Here is a 26,099-nt window from a genome sequence, read left to right as displayed (position 1 = left end):
TTAAAATAAAATGTGTTGCAGGCCTGAAATGCAAGAATGGTTGTACATTAACCAATGAAATGAAGCTGACCAGACAAAACACGAAATATCTTGTGTTATTACATCGATCAGCCATAACATTATAACCACCTCCTGGTTTCTACACACACTGTCCATTTTATCAGCTCCACTTACCATATAGAAGCACTTTGTAGTTCTACAATTACTGACAGTAGTCCATCTATTTCTCTACATACCTTTTTAGCCTGCTTTCACCCTGTTCTTCAATGGTCAGGACCCCTACAGGACCACCACAGAGCAGGTATTATTTAGGTGGTGGATGATTCTCAGCACTGAAGTGACACTGACATGGGGTGGTGTGTTAGTGTGTGTTGTGCTGGTATGAGTGGATCAGACACAGCAGCACTGCTGGAGTTTTTAAATACCCACTCACTGTGTCCACTCACTGTCCACTATCCTACCTAGTTGGTCCACCTTGTAGATGTAAAGTCAGAGATGATCGCTCATCTATTGCTGCTGTTTCAGTTGGTCATCTTCTAGACCTTCATCAGTGGTCACAGGACGCTGCCCATGGGACCCTGTTGGCTGGATATATTTTTGGTTGGTGGACTATTCTCAGTCCAGCAGTGACAGTGAGTCAGTCCAACTCCAGCAGCGCTGCTGTGTCTTATCCACTTATACCAGCACAACACATACTAACACACCACCACCATGTCATTGTCACTGCAGTGCTAAGAATGACCCACCACCCAAATAATACCTACTCTGTTGTGGTCCTGTGGGGGTCCTGACCATTGAAGAACAGGGTGAAAGCAGGCTAAAAAAGGTATGTAGAGAAACAGATGGACTACAGTTAGTAATTGTAGAACTACAAAGTGCTTCTATATTGTAAGTGGAGCTGATAAAATGGACAGTGAGTGTAGAAACAAGGAGGTGGTCATAATAATATGCCTCATCGGTATATGATTTCTATTGTTATTATTATTATTATTATTATTTTATTTATTTTCCATACTGTCCTAACTTTTTCTGATTTAGGGTTGTAATTTCACAAATGTGTTACCAGATTTAAAGTTTATTTATTGATAGTATTTAGTTAGATTTTTCAAAATCAGAGAAAATCCTCTACAAAGTTGTAAAGAATCCCAAAAGCTCTTTTGTTCACTGTATATTGTCATTGAAAATAGCCCTTATTGTACACTATATGCTTTATGGGGCACTATATAATATGCATATGCAACCACATGAAAAAGGATGCTTTATTCTACTTATTTTCACTAAGCTTGAAGTATTACCACACTTTGCAGGAGCCAAAATCAGGTTAATAAGGATTTATATTATATTATAATAAGGTTTAGTCATGGTTAAAGAAAATTAATTAGTGAAATTGCAGTAGTTGTGTACTATGTAATAAAGTGGTCCCATAATGAGGATCGACTGCTTGTGTCAACGCAAACACTTTGGAGAAGTTTGGTGTTGAATTATTAACTGTTGGTACTAAACTGTTGGGGGAAATGCTTGGGGCTCTACTAAAAGTAGAGTAAGAGTGAGGATTAGACGTTGAAGGTTCAGACTTACAGGATTACTTAATCTTGTCAGGTGTATGTTATGTAAACAGATTACTGGTGATTTTGCCAGGTTCCGTTTGGAGGTTGAAGATATAATGAAAGGTACATTTGCAAGGTAAGGTTATAAGAGTTAAGGCTTGTGGATAAATCTGACCAGTTCAGTCTGGAAAATTAGATTATGAATGAATGTGCATGGTTAGGCTTTTATGTTGAAGAAAAGATTAAGCTTTGTAAATTAAGGGTTAATACGAAGGATTAATTTTCTAGATGTATTGGTAAGATGAATGTAGAGCTATAGGGGAATTTGCCAGTTTTAATGGATAAGTTTAGGGTCAAATTAATTTAATTAGTCATATTCAAGATTTGGAGTGTAGTTAGAGTAAGATTACAAGTACATTGTCAAGGTTAAAGTTAATGGTTAAGGATAAGATTTAGAATAGATTTGCAAGGTTAGGGTTGGATGTTTAGGCTAAGATCTGGAGTACATTTTTATAGTTTAGGCTAAGATTTATAGTACAGTTGCCAGGTTAGGGTTAAAGGTTTACAATAAGATTTAGAGTACCTTTTTGAGGTTACAGTTAATGGTTTAGGATAAGATTTAGAATAGATTTGCAAGGTTAGGGTTAAATGCTTAGGCTAAGATTTGAAGTACATTTTATAGTTTAGGCCAAGATTTGTAGTAGTACAGTTGCCAGGTTAGGGTTAAATGTTTACAATAAGATTTAAAGTACATTTTGGGGTTGAAGTCAATGGTTTAGGATAGGATTTAGAATAGATTTGCAAGGTTAGGGTTAAATGTTTACAATAAGATTTAGAGTACCTTTTTGAGGTTACAGTTAATGGTTTAGGATAAGATTTAGAATAAATTTGCAAGGTTAGGGTTGGATGTTTAGGCTAAGATTTGGAGTACATTTTTATAGTTTAGGCCAAGATTTGTAGTAGTACAGTTGCCAGGTTAGGGTTAAAGGTTTACAATAAGATTTAGAGTACCTTTTTGAGGTTACAGGTAATGGTTTAGGGTAAGATTTAGAGTACATTTGCCGTGTTGTGGCTGACTGTTTACAGTAAGAATTAGAGTACATTTGTGAGGTTTAGTTTAATGATTTAGGGTAAGATCTAGAGTACATTTATGAGGTTTTGTTTAATAGTTTAGGTTAGATGTAGAATACAGCTGTGAGGCTAGGTTTAAAGGTTCAGAGTACAATTTAGAGTACATTTGTGAGGTTAGGGTTAGAGGTTTTAGAGTTCATTTTCAAGTATTGTTTAAAAAAGAATTGCTATGACCTGAGTTTAAATGCACTGTGGATATTTTTTTGCATGCAAGGCTGAAAGCTGACCTAAGGTCCTCACACATTTAAATCCTTTTTGACATGAAGTGCTTTTTTTGGGACAGTGGTAGCCTAGTGGTTGGGACAGTGGTAGCCTAGTGGGTAGAGCTTTGGGCTATCAACCGGAAGATTGCCGGTTCAAATCCAGGCTCTGCTATGCAGCCACTGTTGGGTCCTTGAGCAAGGCCCTTAACCCTGTCTGCTCCAGGGGCGCTGTATGTTGGCTGACCCTGTGCTCTGACCCCAGCTTCCAAACATTTGAAAAAATTTCATTGTACTGTACATCTGTATATGTAAAAATGACAAATAAAGTAAATCTTCTTCTTCTTAATCTTTTACCTTGATTCACAGTATGGTAAAGAGGCTTAGGGCACATTTCTCCACGCTTTCTTTAGAGTGTTATTTTAGCGCAGTGGGAATCTAATGTGACAGAATTTTGCCGCCACTGTACCGGTGGTCATGTAGCGAGTAGCAAGTTTCTGTGCTGGTTCCCGTGGTAATTTTTATATATTTTTGAAAGCAGAAAAGGGAACATGTGATTTCATTTAATCCAGGATTTTAATATGTAGAGATTTTGATCTGTCTATTGCTACCAAAGGGATTTTGTATTTGACTAGTGAAAACATAACATTGATCCTATCCTTGCACATGGAGCACTATATTAAATTTAAGCTGGCTTGGATTGACAGGTCTTATATTGGTCTACTTTTTAATAACTGGCAGAGGCATCGGAGACTAAAAGTACCAAATGGTTTTGATTGCTGTGGTGGTCCGCTTGCCTTACACAACCCCCAAGTCAACCTTCTATACATGTCATTGTATGTGGCTTAGGCTTTGTATCTCTAATATGCCTCAATCAGCAATGTTACAGTCTCTCAGCTTTTAACATTAACAGAGTCACTGGCCCTATTGGCAGGACTGGTTGAGGTTTGGTACGGTACAGCAAACATTGTTTACAAGCAATTTAACATCAGGCCTGTAATCCAAAGCCATCAGTCTGGCTGTGTGCATTTGGATAAATAGGAGGAATTAGTCTCTTTTGTGTCCTTTTTTCTCTTTCTCTTTCATTATTTAATTGATACACCACTTTTCGTATCTTGTATTATGTTAAACTAATGGTAGATTCAAAATTAACATCCTTACGGTAACCAGTCTGTGTAGGCAAGGTTTTTGTCCTATTATCACTGGTATGATGTATGCCATGTTAATCAACATTTTAGGCCAGTTTTTGTCCTGCCGATTTTTAATATTAAGTGAATCAATAACTTGCATAATCAAGTACTTATATAGGTTACAGTGTTATTGCTTACATTAAAATATTAAATAATAATAAATAAAATAATATTAAATAATAAAATGTGCATACATATTATTTCTCTGTGTATTCTAATAAATTCAGATTATGAAAAAAATTATTAACTAAGGTCTCTCCAAACAACTGTGTTGCTGAAAGGGGTTTGCCCTGTTTTTCTGTCCCTGTCCCTGCTTTTCTGTTTATTTATTTACCTTTGTGGAGGTTTTTTGGCCAGTTTTAAGAACTACAGTAGCAACAGGCGGATATAAAAGTACTTTTACAACTTTTTTAACACCTACGTTACTACAAAGCTTATTATGCATATAGGTAAAAACAGTTATTGTGAATAACCCATATAAATTTTTTTACCTTACTGGTTGCAAGATGCATCTCTTGGATGCGCTGAGATGCATCATCAGTGATGTTCCTGGGGTCACAGGGGGTTTCGGGTCTTTCAACATCAGAGTGCACCCCAGCAGCAGCGGTCCACGAGCTCACCCTCTTTCTCCAAAGCAGTGGTTTGCGATACTGCAAAATTTGGTATCGATCCACTACTTTTTACTTATAAAGCAGCATATTTACTTTCATGTAGGGAGGAGCAGTGTGTCATGATTTATGAGTGTTTTTGCACACTGGTATTGATACTATCCATATTTGGATCGATCTTCCCACCACTAATCCAAAGCCACCGTGTGGCTTTCTCTGCGGCTTCTGTGGTGGAACGAATGGCCCTTAACTTCGCCGCTCCAGTTAGTCCTAGGCCTGACAGTGCTTTAAAGAGTGAGCACCCAGCAAACCCACGACAGCCCACTTCAATTGGCTCGCAAAGAGCCCGCCAGCATTGGCTCCTGCACTGCTCTACTAGCTCCTGATATTTGGCCAGCTTTCTCTCATGAGCTTCCTCCATATTCTCTTCCCATGGCACCGCTCCCACATGATCACTTGTTTTGTGGTATCTGAAAAAATTATCAGGTCTGGCAGAGACTGGAGACTGGTGTGCACAATGTTAGCAGGGAATTTGAGCTGTTTCCCGAGGTCTACTCTCAGTATCCAGTCAGGAGCTGTGGACAGTCGGCTGGCTCTTGACTAAGGTTGGGATGGGGGATTCTCTCCAGCCTTGATGAAAGAGATGGTTTTTTTTCTCGGGTGGTATTTACTGGCCTGAATGGCTGAGCTGACTGTTTCCGCAATTGCCTTGAGCACCTGGTCGTGGCGCCAGCGGTATCACCCTTCGGCCAGGGCTTTGGGGCAGCTGCTGAGGAGGTGTTGAAGAGTTCCTCTCCCAGAACACAAAGGAACAGGAAGGAGTCTCCGTCTTACTCCAGGTATAAAGGTTTTCCGGGCTTGGTAAGGTGTAAAAAACAGCTTGGACCAGAGATGCGACACGATACGACTGAAATCTGACCTCTAGAAATCTGTCCAGGTGATCTTCCGCTGCACTATATTTTCCCACCTTGTCCAGGCGCCTTGCTGAGTCCCACCATCTTGCTGACTCATTACTCATTTTGTCATATGTGACCGTTCTTTTTCTGAGTCTAAATTTTTTTTTTTCCAGCTTTACTGGACTTTACATTTTCCAGCAGCTTTTTTCTACAGGTGGTACAAAGTGACAAGCTTAAGTATAAAGAACAGTGACTATTGTACTATATTTTTGGCATTCACCCCACTATCTATCAACCTGTCGGTGATTGGCTTGTGAGCTAATCGAATAATAACCATGTAATTCAATGGTAACTGGGTCCCCTGAGGAATTGCTTTTATTTAATATCAGTATATCAACCTAACTCTCATTGTCAGCTCCAGTTAAAAATGGGCACTTATAAACATAGTTTATGTGATCATCACTCCATCTCTGGAAGTGTTGTCTGCATGACAAGTATGTATGGGTTTGTTGAGACTTTTGAGTTCATCTTTCCAGACATATGGATACCTGTTTACCTAAGAGTTAGGATAGTACAATAGAAATCCAGGTGTGATGAGGGATAGAGTGGTGATTTTTGATGTTCTCTATGAAGATTGTTTAATTTTGGGGGAGAAAGATTTAATTAAGGAATCAATGCTGAATACTGTTGCTTTAGTGAGTGAGCCATGCTGAGCTTGCGATCAATGACCCAATTTGAGTCATCACCTCCTCCAGGGGTCCTGTGTGTGCTCTTTCCATCTAATCGCTTTGTGCTTTTATCTTGTTTCTCTGATGCCCCCCACTGTTTACTGCCATTTTAAGAACTGTGGAATGTTTACCATGTGCTTTATTTTGCTATAACAGCACGTGCACATAACCACGGGCTGTTTTTGTTTCCCATATTCTTTAGTCGTTTGAAGAAAAGAGATTAAGCATCATGGCTAATCCTACAGTTTTCTACACTTTTTGAACACTGTGTTAAAAGACTGACATAAAATGCTTAAATTTGCAGCAATTCTTGTTTTCCTTTTGGGGTAAAGCAATGCAGTAAATCCGTAGAAATTTAACATGGTTGCTCCTGACTGGTGATTTGCTTTACATGTTTGAGTCCAATGAAGTAAAAGCTGTATCAGGATGGCATCTTGCGATCATGTGACTTGATGGTGAGTTTACCTTGGGCAACTGTAAGTTCATGTTTATGGGCAAGTGCAGTAAGTGTTCTCCTTTAAGCCTACTGATATACACAATAAACAGGAAAGCTAAAGACACTACTAAATACTTATTCTAATAATAAAATACACATTTGTTTATAATCTGGGCTAAAATAAAATAGTCAGTGGTTGGCTTTTTGGGGTCAACAATATTTCATAGCTCACTAAATGTTTTCCACAACTTTTATGTAAAATGTTCAGGAATAGCTTGTTTACAGTTTAAGTTTACATCCACTTATCACCTTCACTCATTCCAGGTCAACAGACTGTAGTTTTAGCAAGCAATATCTTTAACAAATGATTAAAAATAGATCATTTAACCTATACTTTACTACAGTCGAATCCGGTTAATTGGACCACCGGTTAATCGGACCAGCCGCTTATTCGGACCGAATCCTAAAGTACCGAAACAAATCCTATTATGTACGTGTAATGTTATTCGCTTATTTGGACCAAAATTCCGTTTAATCGGACCAAAGAACGTGAGAGCGAATAAGAAAAAGAAGCCACAAGTCGCCACTTAGAGCGGATGCAAAGCGGGTCAGCGAGATATGGGAGGATTCCTGGGCTCCCTGGCAGAATTTATGCTTTTATCAAAGGTCAGGAAATCCGAAAAGTTGTGTTGACAAGAGCAAAACCAGCGGGAGGTGAACACGCCCACCACTTTCTTTCCCACAACGAAGCACCCAGTAGCCAGCAGCGTGGTTATTGGATCCATCTGCATCTCCGCTTTTCGGCGAAATGAAGTCAAGCATAAACAAGAGTGTCCGGCAACACGTGCAAGGAATTCCCTCCTGTCAATCACGATTAAAGTCTACACGAGAAAGCTATCATTCCACTATCATTCCTTGTAACATAGGGCATGTTCGTGTAATCGGAACAGCCGGTTATTAGGACCAAAACGATTGCGTCCCGATGTGGTCCGATTAACCTGATTCGACTGTATATCAAAATTCCAGTGGGTCAAAAGTTTACATACACTAAGTTGTCTGTGTCTTTATATAGTTTGGAAAACTCTACAAAACGATATTATTGCCTTAGAAGCTCACATTATAGGCTAACTGACATTATTTGAGTTAAATGAAGGTGTGCCAGTGGTAGTTTCTAAAGCATACATTCAAGGCCTTCTTGCTTCTTTGCTTGACATCATGGGAAAAATCTAAAGAAATTAGCCAAACATCAGAGACAAACTGTGGATCGCTACAAGTGTGGTACATTCTTGGAAACAATTTTCAAACACCCAGTACCTTTCAAATGTTTAAACACCATGGAACCACACAGCCATCATACCATTCAGCTAAAATATACTGTATGTAAACCTCTGGCTTTGCATAATAGTTTTTGGACAACAGTATTTGGACAAAATTGTGAGCCCTATCAAATACAGTGATGATTGTTTTAATTAAGCTAAGTAATCTTCATAAACAAAACAACTGGCAGATGAATTGGTCATACTGTAAAGCTCAGTGGTGTTAGAATGCCACTTTCCCTACAAGTTAATAAATCCAGTTTCTGACCTGCTAGAGCTCACCATGTACACTGTTAATGCGGTTAAGGTAAAGTGTAACAGACTAAATCCAACAACAGCTTAGCCGTGAAGCAGTAGGCCACATATAAGTTCACAGATCAGTACTGCTGAGTACTGGTACAGCCTGTACTATAGCCTCTTAAATGCCTCTAAATTGCATTTGCTGCATTGTATGCACTGGATCCCACCAAAGTCAGAAATTTAATTTGCTGTTCTGGCCCTAGTTTCTTAAAAATATGATCCTATAAGGATTTGCACTTTAGCTTAGTGGTAGCGCCTATGTTGCCTGAACATACAGGGGTTGGACAAAATAACTGAAACACCTGTCATTTTAGTGTGGGAGGTTTCATGGCTAAATTGGACCAGTCTGGTGGCCAATCTTCATTAATTGCACATTGCACCAGTAAGAGCAGAGTGTGAAGGTTCAATTAGCAGGGTAAGAGCACAGTTTTGCTCAAAATATTGCAATGCACACAACATTATGGGTGACATACCAGAGTTCAAAAGAGGACAAATTGTTGGTGCACGTCTTGCTGGCGCATCTGTGACCAAGACAGCAAGTCTTTGTGATGTATCAAGAGCCACGGTATCCAGGGTAATGTCAGCATACCACCAAGAAGGACAAACCACATCCAACAGGATTAACTGTGGACGCAAGAGGAAGCTGTCTGAAAGGGATGTTCGGGTGCTAACCCGGATTGTATCCAAAAAACATAAAACCACGGCTGCCCAAATCACGGCAGAATTAAATGTGCACCTCAACTCTCCTGTTTCCACCAGAACTGTCCGTCGGGAGCTCCACAGGGTCAATATACACGGCCGGGCTGCTATAGCCAAACCTTTGGTCACTCGTGCCAATGCCAAACGTCGGTTTCAATGGTGCAAGGAGCGCAAATCTTGGGCTGTGGACAATGTGAAACATGTATTGTTCTCTGATGAGTCCACCTTTACTGTTTTCCCCACATCCGGGAGAGTTACGGTGTGGAGAAGCCCCAAAGAAGCGTACCACCCAGACTGTTGCATGCCCAGAGTGAAGCATGGGGGTGGATCAGTGATGGTTTGGACTGCCATATCATGGCATTCCCTTGGCCCAATACTTGTGCTAGATGGGCGCGTCACTGCCTAGGACTACCGAACCATTCTGGAGGACCATGTGCATCCAATGGCGGTGCCGTGTATCAGGATGACAATGCACCAATACACACAGCAAGACTGGTGAAAGATTGGTTTGATGAACATGAAAGTGAAGTTGAACATCTCCCATGGCCTGCACAGTCACCAGATCTAAATATTATTGAGCTACTTTGGGGTGTTTTGGAGAAGCGAGTCAGGAAACGTTTTCCTCCACCAGCATCACGTAGTGACCTGGCCACTATCCTGCAAGAAGAATGGCTTAAAATCCCTCTGATCACTGTGCAGGACTTGTATATGTCATTTCCAAGACGAATTGACGCTGTATTGGCCGCAAAAGGAGGCCCTACACCATACTAATAAATTATTGTGGTCTAAAACCAGGTGTTTCAGTTATTTTGTCCAACCCCTGTATGTCACCTCCAGATCCAGCAGATGACAATACCAGTCCGTCTGTGGCCCTCTTTGTTTCACATCCCAAAGGCCTTATACAGAATCAGCAACACCATCAGCATTCAACTCAGTGTTAAATCAGTTATTTCCCCTAGGCATTCACTATCTTTTTTGATTGGAACTAAAAGCCAATTAACTTAGGGTTAATTTGTACCAACAGCCCTATTATGATGCCTGTCAGACTAGTCATAGTCTTTTGTCCCCTGAATTTTTCATGCTGTTTTGGGAGCTAAAAGTTTAAGTAATTTCAGTTGCTGTGTCAATTGCTTGATCTGCCTATTGACCTCTTCACATCATTTTAAAAAAGACCATTGCTTAGTTTTATTGTCCACATTTCTCATGTTCTCCTCTGTATCTTGTTTGTCTTTTCTTCTCTTTTGTTCTTGAAGGCCGAATGCTTTCTGCCTTAGACTTATAGAAGCTGGAGAGCTGTTGCCATGACAACCAGATCTCACCTGTTGCAACATGCAAAATATTTGTATTATTGCAGTATTTACTTTTATTTTATTCATGTGTTATTTATGTATACTGAAGATCAATAAGTCTTTGTTCTAGTTAATTCAAAATGTATTTGATGGGGTTTAGGTCAGGGCTCTGTGCAGGTCAAATTTTTTTAAAGACACTTGTTAGTAATGAGCCAGTTGACCAACACATTATTATAACACTGTGTGTTAGCATTTCTGTTCACTTTGTCACCCATGTGTATACTCTCTTTAAATGCATCACACTGACTTACACAATATACTGTATACTACCCATCAGTGTAAACCATGACCCAGATTAATATTTATGGTTATGATCAGATTCTGGGTCAGTAGTGCTTGACAATATCAAAAACACATGTGGATAATTGATCTGCCAGTTACATTTGATTTTTACCTGATACAGAATGGGTTTATTGGTATCCTGTCAATAAACCAAATGTGATGTCATAATTATTAAGCATGTTTTTCAGATTAGCTTTGGTACTAGCGGCTATCTGAAGAGACAATGTGAAATGAGTGCTGTGCCTGTATTGTGATGTGTTTCCTGTTGTTTTGACTAAGAATGGGATGACATTTTACAATGTTGACAGCTCATGCTGCCTGGCGTTTGACCATTACCACAACAGCTTCTGGCTCAGTGGTATCCTTTGTACACCTAAGGCCAAACACAAAAAAATAACTTACACGTAGACTGCAATTGTTATTTACAAAATTATAGTCTACAAAATATACAAAATTAGGGGTTAAAAGGTTCACAGCAAGAGCTTTTTTCAAAACACCTTGACGTTTCTTGTTGTAAACAATGTTTTTGTCACAACTGACTTTTGTCATTTTTCAAAACACTGAAAAAAAAATGGGAATGTATGTTCACCGGACCATCACTTTTAAGGATAGTGATTTACACATAACCTTACACATACATTTTGTACTATTAAATCAACTTTTTTGTAGGGCCAGACATAATCTTAAATTAGATTAGATTTAGGGAAGTCTTTGCAAAAGTTATTTATAAACAGTGCAAGCCTTTCTGTTAAACATTGAAGGTTAAACAATTAATCCATAATTCCAGTTAAAATTTCTTCATTTTATTTTCATGTTTTACCATTGCTTCATCCTGATCAGGGTGTACATAACATGTTCATAATTTCCTCTACCTTAATTAAACAGTTCCAGCTAAAGGAAAACAGCCCCAAAGCATAATGCTGCCACCACCATGCTTTACTGTGTGTATGGTGATCTTCTAGTGATGAGTATTGTGTTTTACATACCTTTATGACCAAAAAGTTTAACCTTGGTCTCACCAGACTATACCACATTTTTGTAAAAATGCAGCTGGGCTTGGATGTTTTCCTCTCTTTGAAAAGGCTTTCGTCTTGCCACCCTACCCCACACCCCTGGCATATGAAAAATACAGAGATTGTTGTCACATGTAGTACACAACCAGTACTTGCCAGAAATTGCCAGCTCCTTTAATGTTGCTATAGGCCTCTTGGGAGTATCCTGGGTCAGTTTTCTTCTTGTCTTTTTTCAATTTTGGAGGGGTGGTTCTTGTAATGTCTCTGTTGTGCCATAATTTATTCACTTGTTGATGACTTTCTTTACTGTGTTCTATGGTATATGTAATGCCTTGGAATTGTTGAATTGTTCAGCTTTTGCTGAAGGATGCAACTAAGTAAATGTCAGGAAAGATCTAGTAGAAAATCTGAACTTTATATTGGGTTAATCAGAGTCCCTTTAATTGATGGCAGGTGTGTACGCACCTCGATATTACCATTGGGGATTTGAACCCCTGATCCCAGCCGTAGTGTGTTAGCACAATTTACTGCTGCACCACCCAAACAGCTAATCAGATTTTGGAGGTTAGTGGAAATTGTTTTGCTATCACACCGTTGTGAGTTTGTGATTTGGAATACATCATTTTGAACATAGCCACATCCTAATAAAAAATTACTACCTATGCACCTATGCAATTGAATTAATTTAAACACATTAAAGGTGGAAAAAAGTCAAAATTAATTTTTAGGTCTGTTTTTTTGCATAACTAAAACTTGCAATGTTTATTTCCATTGTATATGAATATATACTTATGTAACATTTACAGTTATTAACAGTGGGCCAAGACTTTTGGAACTATGCTATGCACTATATATTTTTTTTACAGTCGAAACAGTCAAAATTTTATTGATGAACCCCTTACTCTTTCACTGGTTTCACTCTGTAAACAGTGGCATCGCAACACTACTGGGCCAATCCATTCTCCCAGTGTGTCTTCCTTCTGAGGTCCTATAACACAGCAATGCTTGTTTGACTGGACAGATCGACCCTGCATCATGACTTCAGAATAAATGCAAGTGTGGAAACAACAATCTGGCATAGAAGTAACAGAGAGGCCTTGATATATATAGGGAACCATCCATCTGGAACTAATTAACATTAAGGTGTTAGTCAATCAAGAGTGTTTTACAGAGACACTACGCCTCTGTGCCATTTCTGCCAACCAAACTTGACAGTGCAGAGGGACACAACTCTCAACATGGGTGAGCTGCTATTACAGCTGCCACCCTATTACAAGAGCTTTGTATTATTCACTATTAAAGCCTTTAGACTGTATTTGACACATTTGCAGTAAAAGGCCAGTTACACACAATTGCTACTCATTACAAATCATTGTAGGTATTACATTATAAGAAATATTTGTTGCATGAACATCCAATACCTTCTTTATTTCTAAATCACTTTAAATTGGAGACATTTCTTCATATTTGCTGACTTTAAGCTTTTCCCCGTGTCACTTTGCTGTGTAGATGTTTTTAATCAGCCATCTCAATAAGAGTCTGAGTGTCTTACTTGATAGTGTATTCACCCTTAACTCATTTTGAGTGAATTACTGGATATTACAAGGTAACCATGCATGTGTGAAAGGAGCTCTAGTGAGAAAGAACAGAAACACGTCAGTTATTAAATTTCTACATGATAGCCAACACACACATCATCATACATTGAAGCACCTAAGAGGACCCAACAAGTAACACATTTACTCACTCACTCAGATTTAACTGGTGGCCACTTCTTCACAAGAGGGAGCTATTTCTGCTGTAGTTGTCTTTGTGTGTGTTTCAACCTGCCACACTAGACTTTTGTATCAGTAACGCTGTGTATTCATGTTATGTTAGTGAACTGTTTTTTTTTTAGCAATGCAACTTAAGCCAGATTTGTTTAACTGACAACTGACTGCCATAAGCAAACTATTAAAATATTAAACACAACACATTTGCTATGTACAAGGCTTTATGGTTCGTTGGATAAAAAAACATCCTAATGGAATTTTCAACCTTCACCATCTGATCCTTGATTTTGCGCTCACTCTCTTCATCCTCTTTACCTCTGAAACATCCTACAGACCACTATCCAAAGTTGTCTAACTACACTCTCACACTTTATACTCTCTTTCTTTCTATACCTTTTCCACTCTTATGTTACCTTGTGTTCTTTCTTTCTTTTTAAATAAATATTTACTAAAGCCATTTCTATCATTTTCCATCTACCACCATCTGCCTTTCCCTATTCATCCTATTCATTCCACCACTGTATGTACCCAACACCATCTCATCACCTCTATTATCTTCACCAACATGCTCACTGAAGTCCGTTCCAATCACCATTCTCTCTTTCTAGACTATACGGCATTCTCTTCTCTCCACCACTTTATCTCCAATCACTCCAGAAATAATTTTTCTCCTCTATCTCACAATCCAATTGCATCCAAATCCATATGCACTGATGACATTCACTGATGACTCATCAGTTTCCAGCTTAACTCTCATCACTCTGTCAGTCCATTTTTTCACCTCCACTACATTCTTGATGTACTCTTCCCTCAGGAATACCCCCTCCCTATTTCTACTCCCATCTACACCGTGGTAGGACACTGTACAGATATGTTACAGCATATTATACATATTAGAATGGATGTAAAACAGATTTCAATAATGATAAAATGTATTTGTGTATGCTGCATGAAATATTAATTAGTTAAAAAAAGCATATAAGATTGTATCAGTCGATTGGTGTAAAAGCAAGCTCAAAAAGTTGTGTTTTCAGGTGTGGAAGAAAGGTATACGTATAAGGATGGAAAAGAAAAGTGTTCCATAATTTTGGGGCAGTCGCATTAAAAGCTCTATCTCTGATAGTGTGGAGCCTTGAAATAGGTACATACTGTACATCAAATGGTTTAAGTTATAATAATAATACATTACAATATACAGTATATAACAACATATACCCAATGAGGTAATTAGCTCAGTGGTTAAGGAAGTTTTTAAGTGGTTTTTACTAGTAAAATGAAGGTTGCTGATTCAATCCCCACTACTTGCCACTTAGCAACCTCAGTTGCTTAAGTTGTATTCAGTCCTGTATAAATGTGTGTGTCTATGTAATGTAAATGAACTTCTGTTGAGACATTGTGTGATATCTACTGCTTTCCTCTCAATTTAAACATCAACCATCAGATGTTGGCAATACATTAACCAACAGTATTGATCATACAATGTTTTTATTAATCATTTGCATCTGTAGATAGTTTTTTTATCTGGGCTGTTCCTGTGCCCTAGCTCAGTTTCTTATTATTTTACCATGTTATTTATCAGGTTTATTTAATGATCCCCACCATGGTTTAATACTGTGCTTTTGGCTAAATGGATTTTTGTTTTGTTGATGAAACTGCATTAACAACATAGTAAGATTTTTTTTCATTTCTATTTGATTTTACTGCTATTGTGTTTGAATAGCAGGTCTCTGTGAGGAGTCAGTCGCTGGCTCTGAGTGTGATTAATTTTTATTAGCACTATGCTGACTAATAAGTGGTGTTGTGATTCTCATGGGAGAGGTGTCATTTTACAAATGTTAACAGGTATTGAAACTATAATTAAGAGTAAACATTTTTATTAACAATTACAGGTTTTTTATCATAGAATATGATTGAATGAGCCCATCAACCTTTTAGAGATGTGTTTTTTTTGCACGCTGATTCTACACTTCGACCTTCTAAATGCCCATGGGTACAGATGCTTTTAGTAAAGGCCATGTCAAAGACTTTTCTTCTCAGGGGAGGAGAGGATGGACATGCTATTACACAATATTGGCTCATTTTATCAGACGGGCTCAGGGCCTGGGGGTTCCATTTGTGTATTTTCTTATTATTTGAATCCTTGACTGTCCTTTGAATGTGCTTATAATGTGTGTATACACCTTTAAAAATGGTTAAGAGTAGCACGGTTTTAGTGCTAGACTTATTAAGTGGTTTCTTGAGTCCCCTATTGAACTTATTTAAGTCCCCATGTGTACATTAACCCTTAGAATCCTAGCCTGTTTTTTCAGCTACTTAAATATCTAATTATTGTTTGTATTACATTTACCACGTTTTACCATGATTTCATAAATAATATGAATAATTACATCAAAATTGTATATAATCTATAACAGTGAATATAAAAAGTCTGCACATCCATATTACAATGCCAGGTTTTTGTGATGTGAAAATTCTGACCAAGATGAATCATCCAAAAACATCCACTTTTAATGTGACCTATAATCTGTACATTTTATTTAAAAAATGTGCACACACTTTGTTGAAGCACCTTTTTAATTTTATTTTTGTGTCTTTTTAGGTATGACCAAATAGATAGTGTTTCTCTAGATAGAATGTCTTGACCTGCATCAGTTTGGTTGACTAGGTTTCTTAATGGCTTGTTCATTGTTTCTGTAATTAGATTCATACATCTTTTTGCTGGCTGTCCTCTTCTTCTTTTACATTTAACAATTTCAAGCTTAACTGAATTGTCCAATAAATTGATTCTTCTTACAGTGCCCCAAATCAGAAAATGTCATCTTATTAACCTGGGCTTTTAGTGAGGGATTTAGTTAGGGCTTTCTGTCTTCCTTGCCATTCAAGGTACTCTCAAAATTTCAAAGGCATCAACATTCCTCCTGTACCATAGTCTGGACAGATCTGGTCTTTGTTTGGAAATACAAATAATTACATCTGGAGATATCTGGAGATCATTATTGTTCTGCAAAGTGCCAGTCTGTGATGTATTTCCTAAATTGTGGATTTTTTTTCTGGTAATAAATGATAAAAAGTAGGTAAAAGCTGTCCAACAGTTTGACATCATCTCCATCCATGTAAAGTTACTGGTTTTTCCAGTCTTCAAGACTTTTGTTCTCTTTATATTGAGCTAAAGTCGCATCTTTACACTTTGTTGCTTAACTTGCCTTATAAAAGTCTTCTTGGTTTCTGCTTTGAGTTTTGTGTAATCTGCATATCAAAGGTTATTGATGTTTCCTCCACCACTCTTGAATCCTTAATCATCTTCCTCCAGTCCTGCTTCTCTTATTATTTCTATAGGATACAAGTAGGGACAGAGACAGCAAGTGTAACTCCACACCTGTGATGTTAAAAAAGATAAAACGCAGTTGCTGAAAACCTGCTGAACAATGCTGTGGCTTAAGAGCTTCAAAATAAAAGGAGAGAAACAATGCCCAAAAGAATCAACTTCATATTAAAACTCAAGATAAACACAGAACACAACCAAACCATCCACAGCTCAAAGTACTAAAGAACAGCACCATTAGGATGGTTCTTTCGTATCAACTACATTTAGAAATGCTGACTGCAGTAAACAAGAGTAGTACACACCAACAGCAAAGTTCTTATATACCAGATCAAAAGGACCGCAGAAAGATTGGCGGCAGAAAGCTGGGCAAGCTGTCGAGTCTTATCTACTGTACAACCCATTAAAGCAGCCTAACAAACCAACAAAGAGACACACAGACAAACAAGCAGGCAACTAGACAAAAACTTAGTACTGAGCTAAGTTTATAACAACAACAACAGTAATAATAATAATACTTGAAACTGAAACAAAAAATAACAATATTAAAAATTTAAACTGAACTAAAAGACCTGCCAATCATAGATGCACGTCTAATACGAGAAACAGCTAGAAGGCCAGAGCCAGAGGATGTAGGAGAATGGTTGCGTCAGTAAAGTTGAAGAATGCGGTAGGTAGGTAGGGACGAGACCATGAGGGACTAGTATTTAATATGGGATGATATTGGTAGCCAGTGAAGCTGAATAAGGATGGGCGTGATTTGGGGACTCATGAGCTGAATGTGCTGAAGCCAGTTTACCAGCTTAGCAGGATGACCGTTAAGAAGGGAATTACAATAATCCAGGCATGAAAGACAAAAGCATTAACCAACATACCACCAGCATAACAGAAAGTTTTTACTTATTTTGACTGGATTGACTGGTGCATCATCCACACTCTTGAATAAACCGAAAGGTTAGAGACCAGTGCATTGGACAACAAGGTTTAGGTGTTTGTTATACAACCAAAGTGTTTTTAACTCCCTTAAAATTACAGGAAGAAACCTTGAGAGGAACCAGACTCAGCAGGGACCCCCATCCTCTTTGGGTGGTCTGGAGGATACTTTAAATAAATATCATTTACACAAATCATACAAACACAAAATTAAATTGAACTGAAAGTTGTAACTAGCAAAAAATAATTGGAGTTCTTCATTGTTCAGTCCAGTCTGTGATAAAGTCCGTAACTGAGTAACTGAGCTGATGCAATAGATGTAGTGCTACAATAGAGCTGTATGTCATCTGCATAGCAGTGGAACTTAAGTCCATGACTGTGAATGATTTGACTTAACGGAGAGATATATAGTATAAAGAAAAGTGGTTCAAAGACAGAGCACAACAGATGAACTGTTGCCTGTTTATGAGAGGGCCAGTACCAGTCAAAAGCCAAACCTTGAGATATTAATTAATGAAAGTCTGGAAATAAGTATATTATAATTGGCCGTGTCAAAAGCTGCTTTAATTCTAGTAATATAAGTAGGGATGCATCAATACCATTTTTTCCCAACCGAGTACGAGTACAAGTACATGTATTTTTGTACTTGCCGATACCGATACCAATATCTATTTAGAATACCGTTTTTTTTTAAAAACAAAAACACACGTGAGAAGTGACGAGAAGTTTAATGATACCACGTCCAAAAATGCACGTCAACAAGTAGCGAGTGATCAAAGTGTTTGTGCGCTGATGTGATGAAATCAAGGAGGAAAAATAAATGAATCTGAGTGGATGTGGCAACACGAATAGCATGGATTGTTCTGTAGTGAGTTGGAGGTTAATAAATATTTTTGCAATGTTAATGTTTTGTTGTTATGTTTTGTAGAGAATGATCAGGTCAGAAATACTGTAAAACGTGTGTGTGCCGGTGTATTCTGATATAAACTATATTATCCCCCTGTCCCACCTGTTTACACTCCTCTCCTGCATTTCCCCTCACACCGTATCCTGCGTTCTCATTGGCTGTTCGACATAGCACTCACTGCCAGTTGCACATCTCAGATCAGATATCTGACGTGCTAGAAAACTCGATCCGGTCGCCGAGCCGGTCAGATCGAGTTGTTGGATAGTTCACACTTAGCGATCGAGAGCCGAGTTTTGATTGCCGAGTTGCTCCTGAGCCGGCAAATCTAGCGCTGACCAGTCGCCGAGCGAAAATCAGGGCAAAAGTCATGTAGTGTGAACTAGGCATAACGCAGCAACGTGCACTAGGCACATGGTATCGGATGTTTAGTATCGGAGCCTCGTTTGCGAGTACGAGTACAAGTATCGGTACTCATGCATCTCTAAATATAAGGATATTAAGCAATCCAGCATCTGTAGGAAGATGAGATTGTAAACAATCTTTAACAATGCTTTCTCCATACCACATATTTTCCAGAAGCCAGACTGAAAGGGTTCATACACTTTTTTATTTTTGCTAAGAATGTCCTGAAGTTGGAGGCCACAACTCTCTCCATCACCCTAGCTAAGGAAGGTGAGAAATATGTCTCTAATTACAAAGTTGTAATAGATCTATCTAAGGCTTCTTTAAAATGGGAGTACAAGCCGAGATGATGGTACAGATCCTAAGAAAAGACACTGATTAATCAAATTAGTAATAGGAAAAGAGATAGCAGAAACACAGTGTTTAAGAAGCGCTACAGCTGTGAGTTCATTTGGGGAAATGCTGACTGATGCTGTTCATTTTTTCCAAAAAGTGGTCCTGAAAAGCCTGACACAGAGAAGAAGATCTGGGAATAGATCATTCGTGCGGTTGAAGAAGTTTGTTTGTAGTCCTGAATAGAGCTTTAGACCTAGAGCTGCCACCTTTTATAATGGTTAAGTAGTAGGCAGAGTGAGTGATGGATAGTAAGTCTCTAGATAATTAAGTAAGTAAGCAAAGGCACTCAAGACCATGTCTGTTTGCTTTCATGCTCTAAGCTCAGGGGTGAACCATGGTGGGGTGCATGAAGCAGGGATCAGTTTTGTGTTAAGAGGGCCATGGATATTAAATGTTTGAAATAGATTCATTGTATAATAAAAACCTGGGCATCAGGAGAGGAAGGTTTATACAAAAAAAAAAAAAAAAACTTGACGACAGATTTAGAAAAGTGGTTTGACATCAGGTGTCCTAAGACAACATTCAATCAGCCTGTGGTCAGTGAAGCCAACAAATAAACCAGTTGTTGAGACCAGAGGAGCAGAGCAAATCAAGTACATGACCATGACAATGAGTCAGAAAATCGATGTGCTGAGTAAAACTAAAGCATTTAAGGGCTGCCAAAAACTTGAGTTTTTGGCAGCTGGTGCCAATATGAATGTTAAAATTACCCAGGAGAATGATAGCAGGGCAGATGGAAAGGCCATAGTAAGCAGTTTATTCAGGTCAGACAGAAAGTGAGAAGCTGGCTTTGTATGACGATAGAAAATAAATAGCAAAAATAAAGTGGAGTAGGAGAAGACATTTTAAAGCCAAGTATTCACAAGTAGTTACATCATAAAAAACACTTCTTTGACCTGCAGACTTCTATGATAAACAACAGCTAAAACTCCTTTCCCAGTGGGAAGCAGCTTAGATAAATAAGTACAGTATATCCCACCGGCACGTACAAGTTCAGGTGGAGGTGGTCCCCAGGCTGTTGCCAGGCTTCAGTCAGCAGAAAGTGCACAAAGATCCTCCACAGAAGCATGGTAACCTGCTGGTTGCACCCAATCACGCCATCATTTTTCCTCCCCTGAAAGTCCATAAAGACCCCAAGCCTCAGATAGTGTACTGCACCGTCTTCCACAAAAGGGTAAACCAGAATCCCCCTTCCCAAGGAAAAAGCGAGGTGAACGGTGAGGTGAGAAACGGAGAGGTAAAAAACTAGCATAGGGAGCTAAGAGGAAAGAGCGTGCACCCTTGGAAGGATGCGTTCCAGAGCGTCAAAGAACGTGCCAGACCTCCAGCTTTCAAAAAGTCTCTCCAAGTCAGATTCCAATCTGAAATCTACTTTCCCAATGGGAAGTAGCTTAGATGAATAAGTATATCCCACCAGCAAGTTTAGGTGGAGGTGGTCCCCAGGCTGTTGCCAGGCTTCAGTCAGCAGAAGCATCTCCCTATCCATCTATTTAATAAAGATGCATTAATAGTAATTGAGTGAGTGTTTAGTGTTTTGGCAGGGTGTGTAGTCAAAATAATAGAAGAAATAGATAATTATCGGTGTGTTTCTATTGTCCTCTGAGACATCATGAGCAGAAGGAGAGCGGGAAGACTGGTGGATACACCTTGGCTGACAGGCAATTTCAGCTGAGCAGCCAGGGTGTAATCTCAACATTATTTTATTTGCTTTTATACATAGTGAATCATCACACAAGCCTTAGTCCAAACACATCAGCAATCACACAAGTTCGCAAGTTCGAGTACAGCGAAGTGAATAGGCCTCCCAGCACAACATACTGTTGACAAACAACTTAGCGAGAAAACGAAAAACACAGTGGCTGTAGTTGAAAAATGCAGGTTGGGAGTTAGAGGGCTTGACTACTGGTTGACTACTGGTGTTGCTGTTTCCAGGATTGAAAAATGTCCATCGGCCAGAAAATTTTGAAAAGCAAAAGCAAAAAATAACAATAGTGAAAACCCGAAGCATGAAACCTGTTTACCCTCTCGAGGTTAAAGACTGCAACAATGCTGCTCCTACTAGATGGGATGGGTCCTGGTGTGATTGCACCCAAAATGCCCAAAAGCGCTATATAAATAAATTTGACTTGACTTGACTTGACTTGGCATTGGCACTGGCAATAGACAATCCAGAGAAAAGCCAGAGCAAAGGGGCACACAGCATGCTCTCAAATGAAAGCAAGGTGATTGACAGAAGAGAGGTTTAAAGTAGCTTAAAGGTCGTTTATGAAGGGGCACCCCAGATTAAGTAACTCACGCTTAATTAGACCCAGAAACAATAGAACTGCACTTCAGAGTGTATGTCTGCCTTTTCCTCAATGTTTACTGGCAGAGCTGGACCCTCTGTGACCCAGGATAAATCTAATTCAGTGAAACTGTCTAATTCAGTGAAACTGTCATCGTTTTTTCCCAGTGACATCATAGCAGTAAAAGAATCTGAACTCCTTTCATTGCAGATGAGGTGGTGGAGCAGAAGGAGTCGACTCTGAGGGATGAGCGCAGGGAGAGCCGGGTTCCTGAGCAGTTTGCCGGCCTGCTGCATGGCTCCTCTCCAGCCTGTGAGTCCCCGGATAATCCGTATCAGCTATACGGCAAAGTGCACAAAGATCCTCCACAGAAGCATGGTAACCTGCTGGTTGCACCCAATCATGCCATCATTTTTCCTCCCCTGAAAGTCCACAAAGACCCCAAGCCTCAGGTAGTGTACCGCACCGTCTTCCACACAAGGGTAAACCAGAATCCCCCTTCCCAAGGAAAAAGCGAGGTGAACGGTGAGGTGAGAAACGGAGAGGTAAAAAACACTAGCACAGGGGGCTACGAAGAAAGAGCGTGCACCCTTGGAAGGATGCGTTCCGGAGTGTCAAAGAACGTGCCAGACCTCCAGCTTTCGAAAAGTCTATCCAAATCAGATTCCAATCTGGTGGCAGCTTCACCTATCGAGGAGGAGCAGCGGAATTCAAATGGACTAAACAGCCCCACCAGACTGGAGCGCACACCATCCTTCACAGCAGAGTGGGAGGAGGTAATAATATATAATATAATAATAGCATGTAACTGTATAATTGCCAATATAATCACTGTTAAATGAATCCCATAATCTGACCCCTGGTTTTAACATGGTCCTTTGTGAAATGTCATGACATTTCCTCAAATGGCTTTTGTTTGTGGGTGAAAAGGGTTTCATGCAAATTTAATATGTATGCTTATATGGACCTCACATGACTGGTAAAATAATGATAAAAGGAACTTTAGGGTATTTTATTTGCAATAATGAAAATCACTTCAATAATTGTGTTTGCTGATGGGAAGTTTACAAAGCACATCAGTCTGAGACCTTTAGTAAAAATGCTTCTTTTTGCAAATAGAAAACTGTAATTTGTATGGATGCATGTATGGGAAGACCAGAGTATATTATAAAAATCTTGCTACAAACATTGTGGTAACAGTTTAGGAAAGGGTTTTTCTCTTCACGAGCATGACGGTACCCCTGTTTAAAAAGGGAGCTTTCTTCATATGCATTGATCATGCATGTTTTGCCATTTGAATTTTTCTCAGCTCTGTCATCCGGCTGGACCAGGCCGCTACATGAACAACGATTGGCTTGTTGTTCATACAGGGTGGGAAGCCTGATAGAGACCTTATAACTGATGCAGTTATGACCTCTGGTGGCTGGTTGAGGGTGCCTGCACAGAGTCAAGGAATAATGCGTTGATCAGGGTGTGGCTCTCCGTGCACAAAGCTGATCCGCATATGAACTCGCCTCGTGCAGGTGAAAGGATGCAGTCGACTACTGCACAAGTGTCAGAGGGGGTGTGTGTCAGTCTCGCTCTTCTCAATCAGAAGTGGAGATCAGCATCAGTAGAGAGGAAGCATAATGCAATCAAGTAATTGGATAAGACTAGATTGGGAGGAAAACTGGAAAAATGCAAAAAAAAAAGAACTGTAGAAAGGGGATGTTTTCTTATGTTTTCCATTTTGCTATATTATTTCACCAATATTAATGCTCTGAATTTTGATACCCATATTTATTCAATACTGCAGTCCTTACAGTAATTAAACCTTTCTATGCGTAAAAAGCATGACTTATGTGCTCCTATACCAATTCTTCATTTCAGACTAATATTGACACATCAATACACAGATGCTTAGATTGACATTACATGCCTAATTTAATTTGTATTAATAATAGATATTGGTGATTTTGTATTCAAAGCAAATCACCAAACAGGGTGCAGTTCAGGGTTATTAGTGTTAATTACATTTCACAGTAAATGACATTTAAAATATTATCCAGGAAACTTCAAAATTCACACTTCTTTAATTTTAAGCTTGTTTCATCTTATCAAGTCATTAACTGATTTAAAACTAGCTTAAAAATGTATTTACGTTAAGTGGTCAGGCTGTTAGGTACACCTACCTTGTACCAGAACTCATTTTGAACAATTTGTTAGCCACCCGTCACACATCAATCAATGAAATATGAGTTACATTGCTATGCTAGAGGCATGATGATCTGTGTTAAGGTAAAATTCATTGCTGACTAAAACAGTGCTTGTCAGAAAATGCTGTCCAGCTAATTAACACCACAATAGATTTTCTTTTTATTTGGCTGTAAGATCTACCTGGGTACATTTGAGGTATCACTATCACTATCAGGTCAGTGTTACTATGCTGTTATTGGTCCACCACTAAAATTATGTTTGAAGTTGGTGTCTAAACCTAAACAAGCAGTTTGCATTAACAAGTAGACTATCTGTTTAAACAAGTGAGGAATCATTTTAAACAAATGTTTTATTCACACATATTATTATACACTATATGGCCAGAGGTATGTGGACACCTGACCATGAGCTTAACAGACATCCCATTTAAAAAATAAATGGTATTAAATAGAGTGACCGCTATGTGATCTTCTTTAGTTATAACAACAGCCACTCTTCTAAGAAGGCTTATCACAAGAATCACAGTACTTTGTGTCTATTCAGTGAAAAGAGCATTTGTATGGCTGGGCACTGATGTTGGTCAATAAAACTTCAATAAGTGTTCCAGTTAATTCTAAAGCTCGTTAGTTCATTAGGGCTGAGGTCTGGGCTCTGTGCAGGTTACTGGAGTTTCTTTAAATTAACCTTTTCTTTAAGTCCTTATGTGCACAGCGGCGTAGTCATGTTGGAACAGGAAATGTTTTCCCAAACTGTTGCTGCGAAGTTGGAAAAATATACATTAATATTTATGACATTTAGCAGACTCTTTTATCCAAAGTGACTTACAGTCATAACCGAATGAAGTGCAAGCAATCAGTGGCAACTTGGCAGTCGTGGGGATTGAATTGGCAACCTTCTGATTGCTAGTCAAGTATCGTAACCACTGAGGTAACACTGCCCTTCCTATACATAAAATTGATTTATTACACCTGATAGCAACTGTTGTGGCTAAAACACATCACTTCAATAATGAGAAAGGATGTCCTTATATTTTTCTATATTCTGTACCTGTTTATTAAGCTTGTTTTTGAGGTAATGCAAATCTGCCAACTTAGATTATAGCATGCCCGCAGAGGCTTTGAAATCTGCTGCCTGGATCGTTTTAATCATTCTTAAATAGTAGTGTTTTCATTAAAACCATTCAGCCTGGGAGAAAGCATTTTAAAATGCCTGTCTTTGTCAGTATAATATGTATTTAACACAACTAAGTAAAACAATTTACATTTGCTTAAATGTAGCATTCCCTACACAGATTTTAGCTATGAAAAAGCTATTTCATATCCGTCTTCCTTCATTCTCCAAAGCCTAATTATACGTTTTGAAGGAAAGACGGAAGGTTTAAATTGAATTAGATCTGGGAACATGGGAATTAAGATAGATAGGAGGCAGATCATGGACTGGCATGGTGCAGAGGGTTTGATTGAGTAAAAACATAGCATTACGAATTTTTACCCCACTTTATTCTCTCTCTTTACTCTCACTCTTTCTCTCTCCATTTATCTCTGTAGATTGATAAGATCATGAGTTCCATCGGTGCAGGAATTGTGACAGAAATTGAGGAGAATGATGAAGTCCAAACAGGTGTGTGCCTTACCATCTATTCATGTCTACATGTTTGTGTGTGTTGTGCCCAAAAAGCTTTACCTTTGGGAATAACCCATGAGATCAAATCTGAGTATCTAAAAGTGTATCTAAATGTATACCTATTCTAATGTGCTAATTTGTATCTACTGTAGCTTGTTCCTTCATCTCTGTCACAGTAGGAAGTTTTTTTGAGAGTAACTATGGTTACTGTGAGCTACTCTCTTCACTGCTGATTTTTGTAGTCATAGTGAGGAATGCAGAGGCAGAAAGCGTATGGGTTGATAGGAAAAAAGAAAAGAAATCTGCAAATGCTCATTCTCAAAAGAGCTTTAACTGTCCAGGGTGTTGATGCTTTGTGCCCAGTGTTTCCAGGTGACCTTGACCAGCGTAAAGCGGTTGATGAAAATAAAGTAAAATGGCATAAAAGTAATATGTGACTTTTATCCAATTACATATATGTTTGTCTATTGCTTTTGTAATTTTGCCTACTCTACTTAAAATATCAGTGACTTTATATGATAAATTTCGATCAGGGATCAAATAAATGGAAATTATTGAGAATATATTA

The 26,099-nt window shown here is 38.7% G+C and overlaps 1 protein-coding gene across 2 annotated transcripts in view; it reads left to right on the top strand.

Moving 5' to 3' along the window:
* anks1b (ankyrin repeat and sterile alpha motif domain containing 1B) overlaps positions 1-26,099 on the top strand; it is a 215,732-nt gene that overhangs the window by 96,963 nt on the left and 92,670 nt on the right. For both annotated transcript variants that reach the window (XM_062994177.1, XM_062994186.1), the window contains exons 8-9: positions 21,923-22,488; positions 25,456-25,528. In XM_062994177.1, coding sequence (XP_062850247.1) covers positions 21,923-22,488; positions 25,456-25,528 — 639 coding nt within the window. The remainder of the gene's footprint in view (positions 1-21,922; positions 22,489-25,455; positions 25,529-26,099) is intronic.

Source organism: Trichomycterus rosablanca, chromosome 1 (assembly GCF_030014385.1).
Source record: "Trichomycterus rosablanca isolate fTriRos1 chromosome 1, fTriRos1.hap1, whole genome shotgun sequence".
Taxonomy (NCBI): Eukaryota; Metazoa; Chordata; class Actinopteri; order Siluriformes; family Trichomycteridae; genus Trichomycterus; species Trichomycterus rosablanca.
Note: the sequence above shows the minus strand (reverse complement) of the source record. Positions and strands in the feature narration are given on the sequence as shown.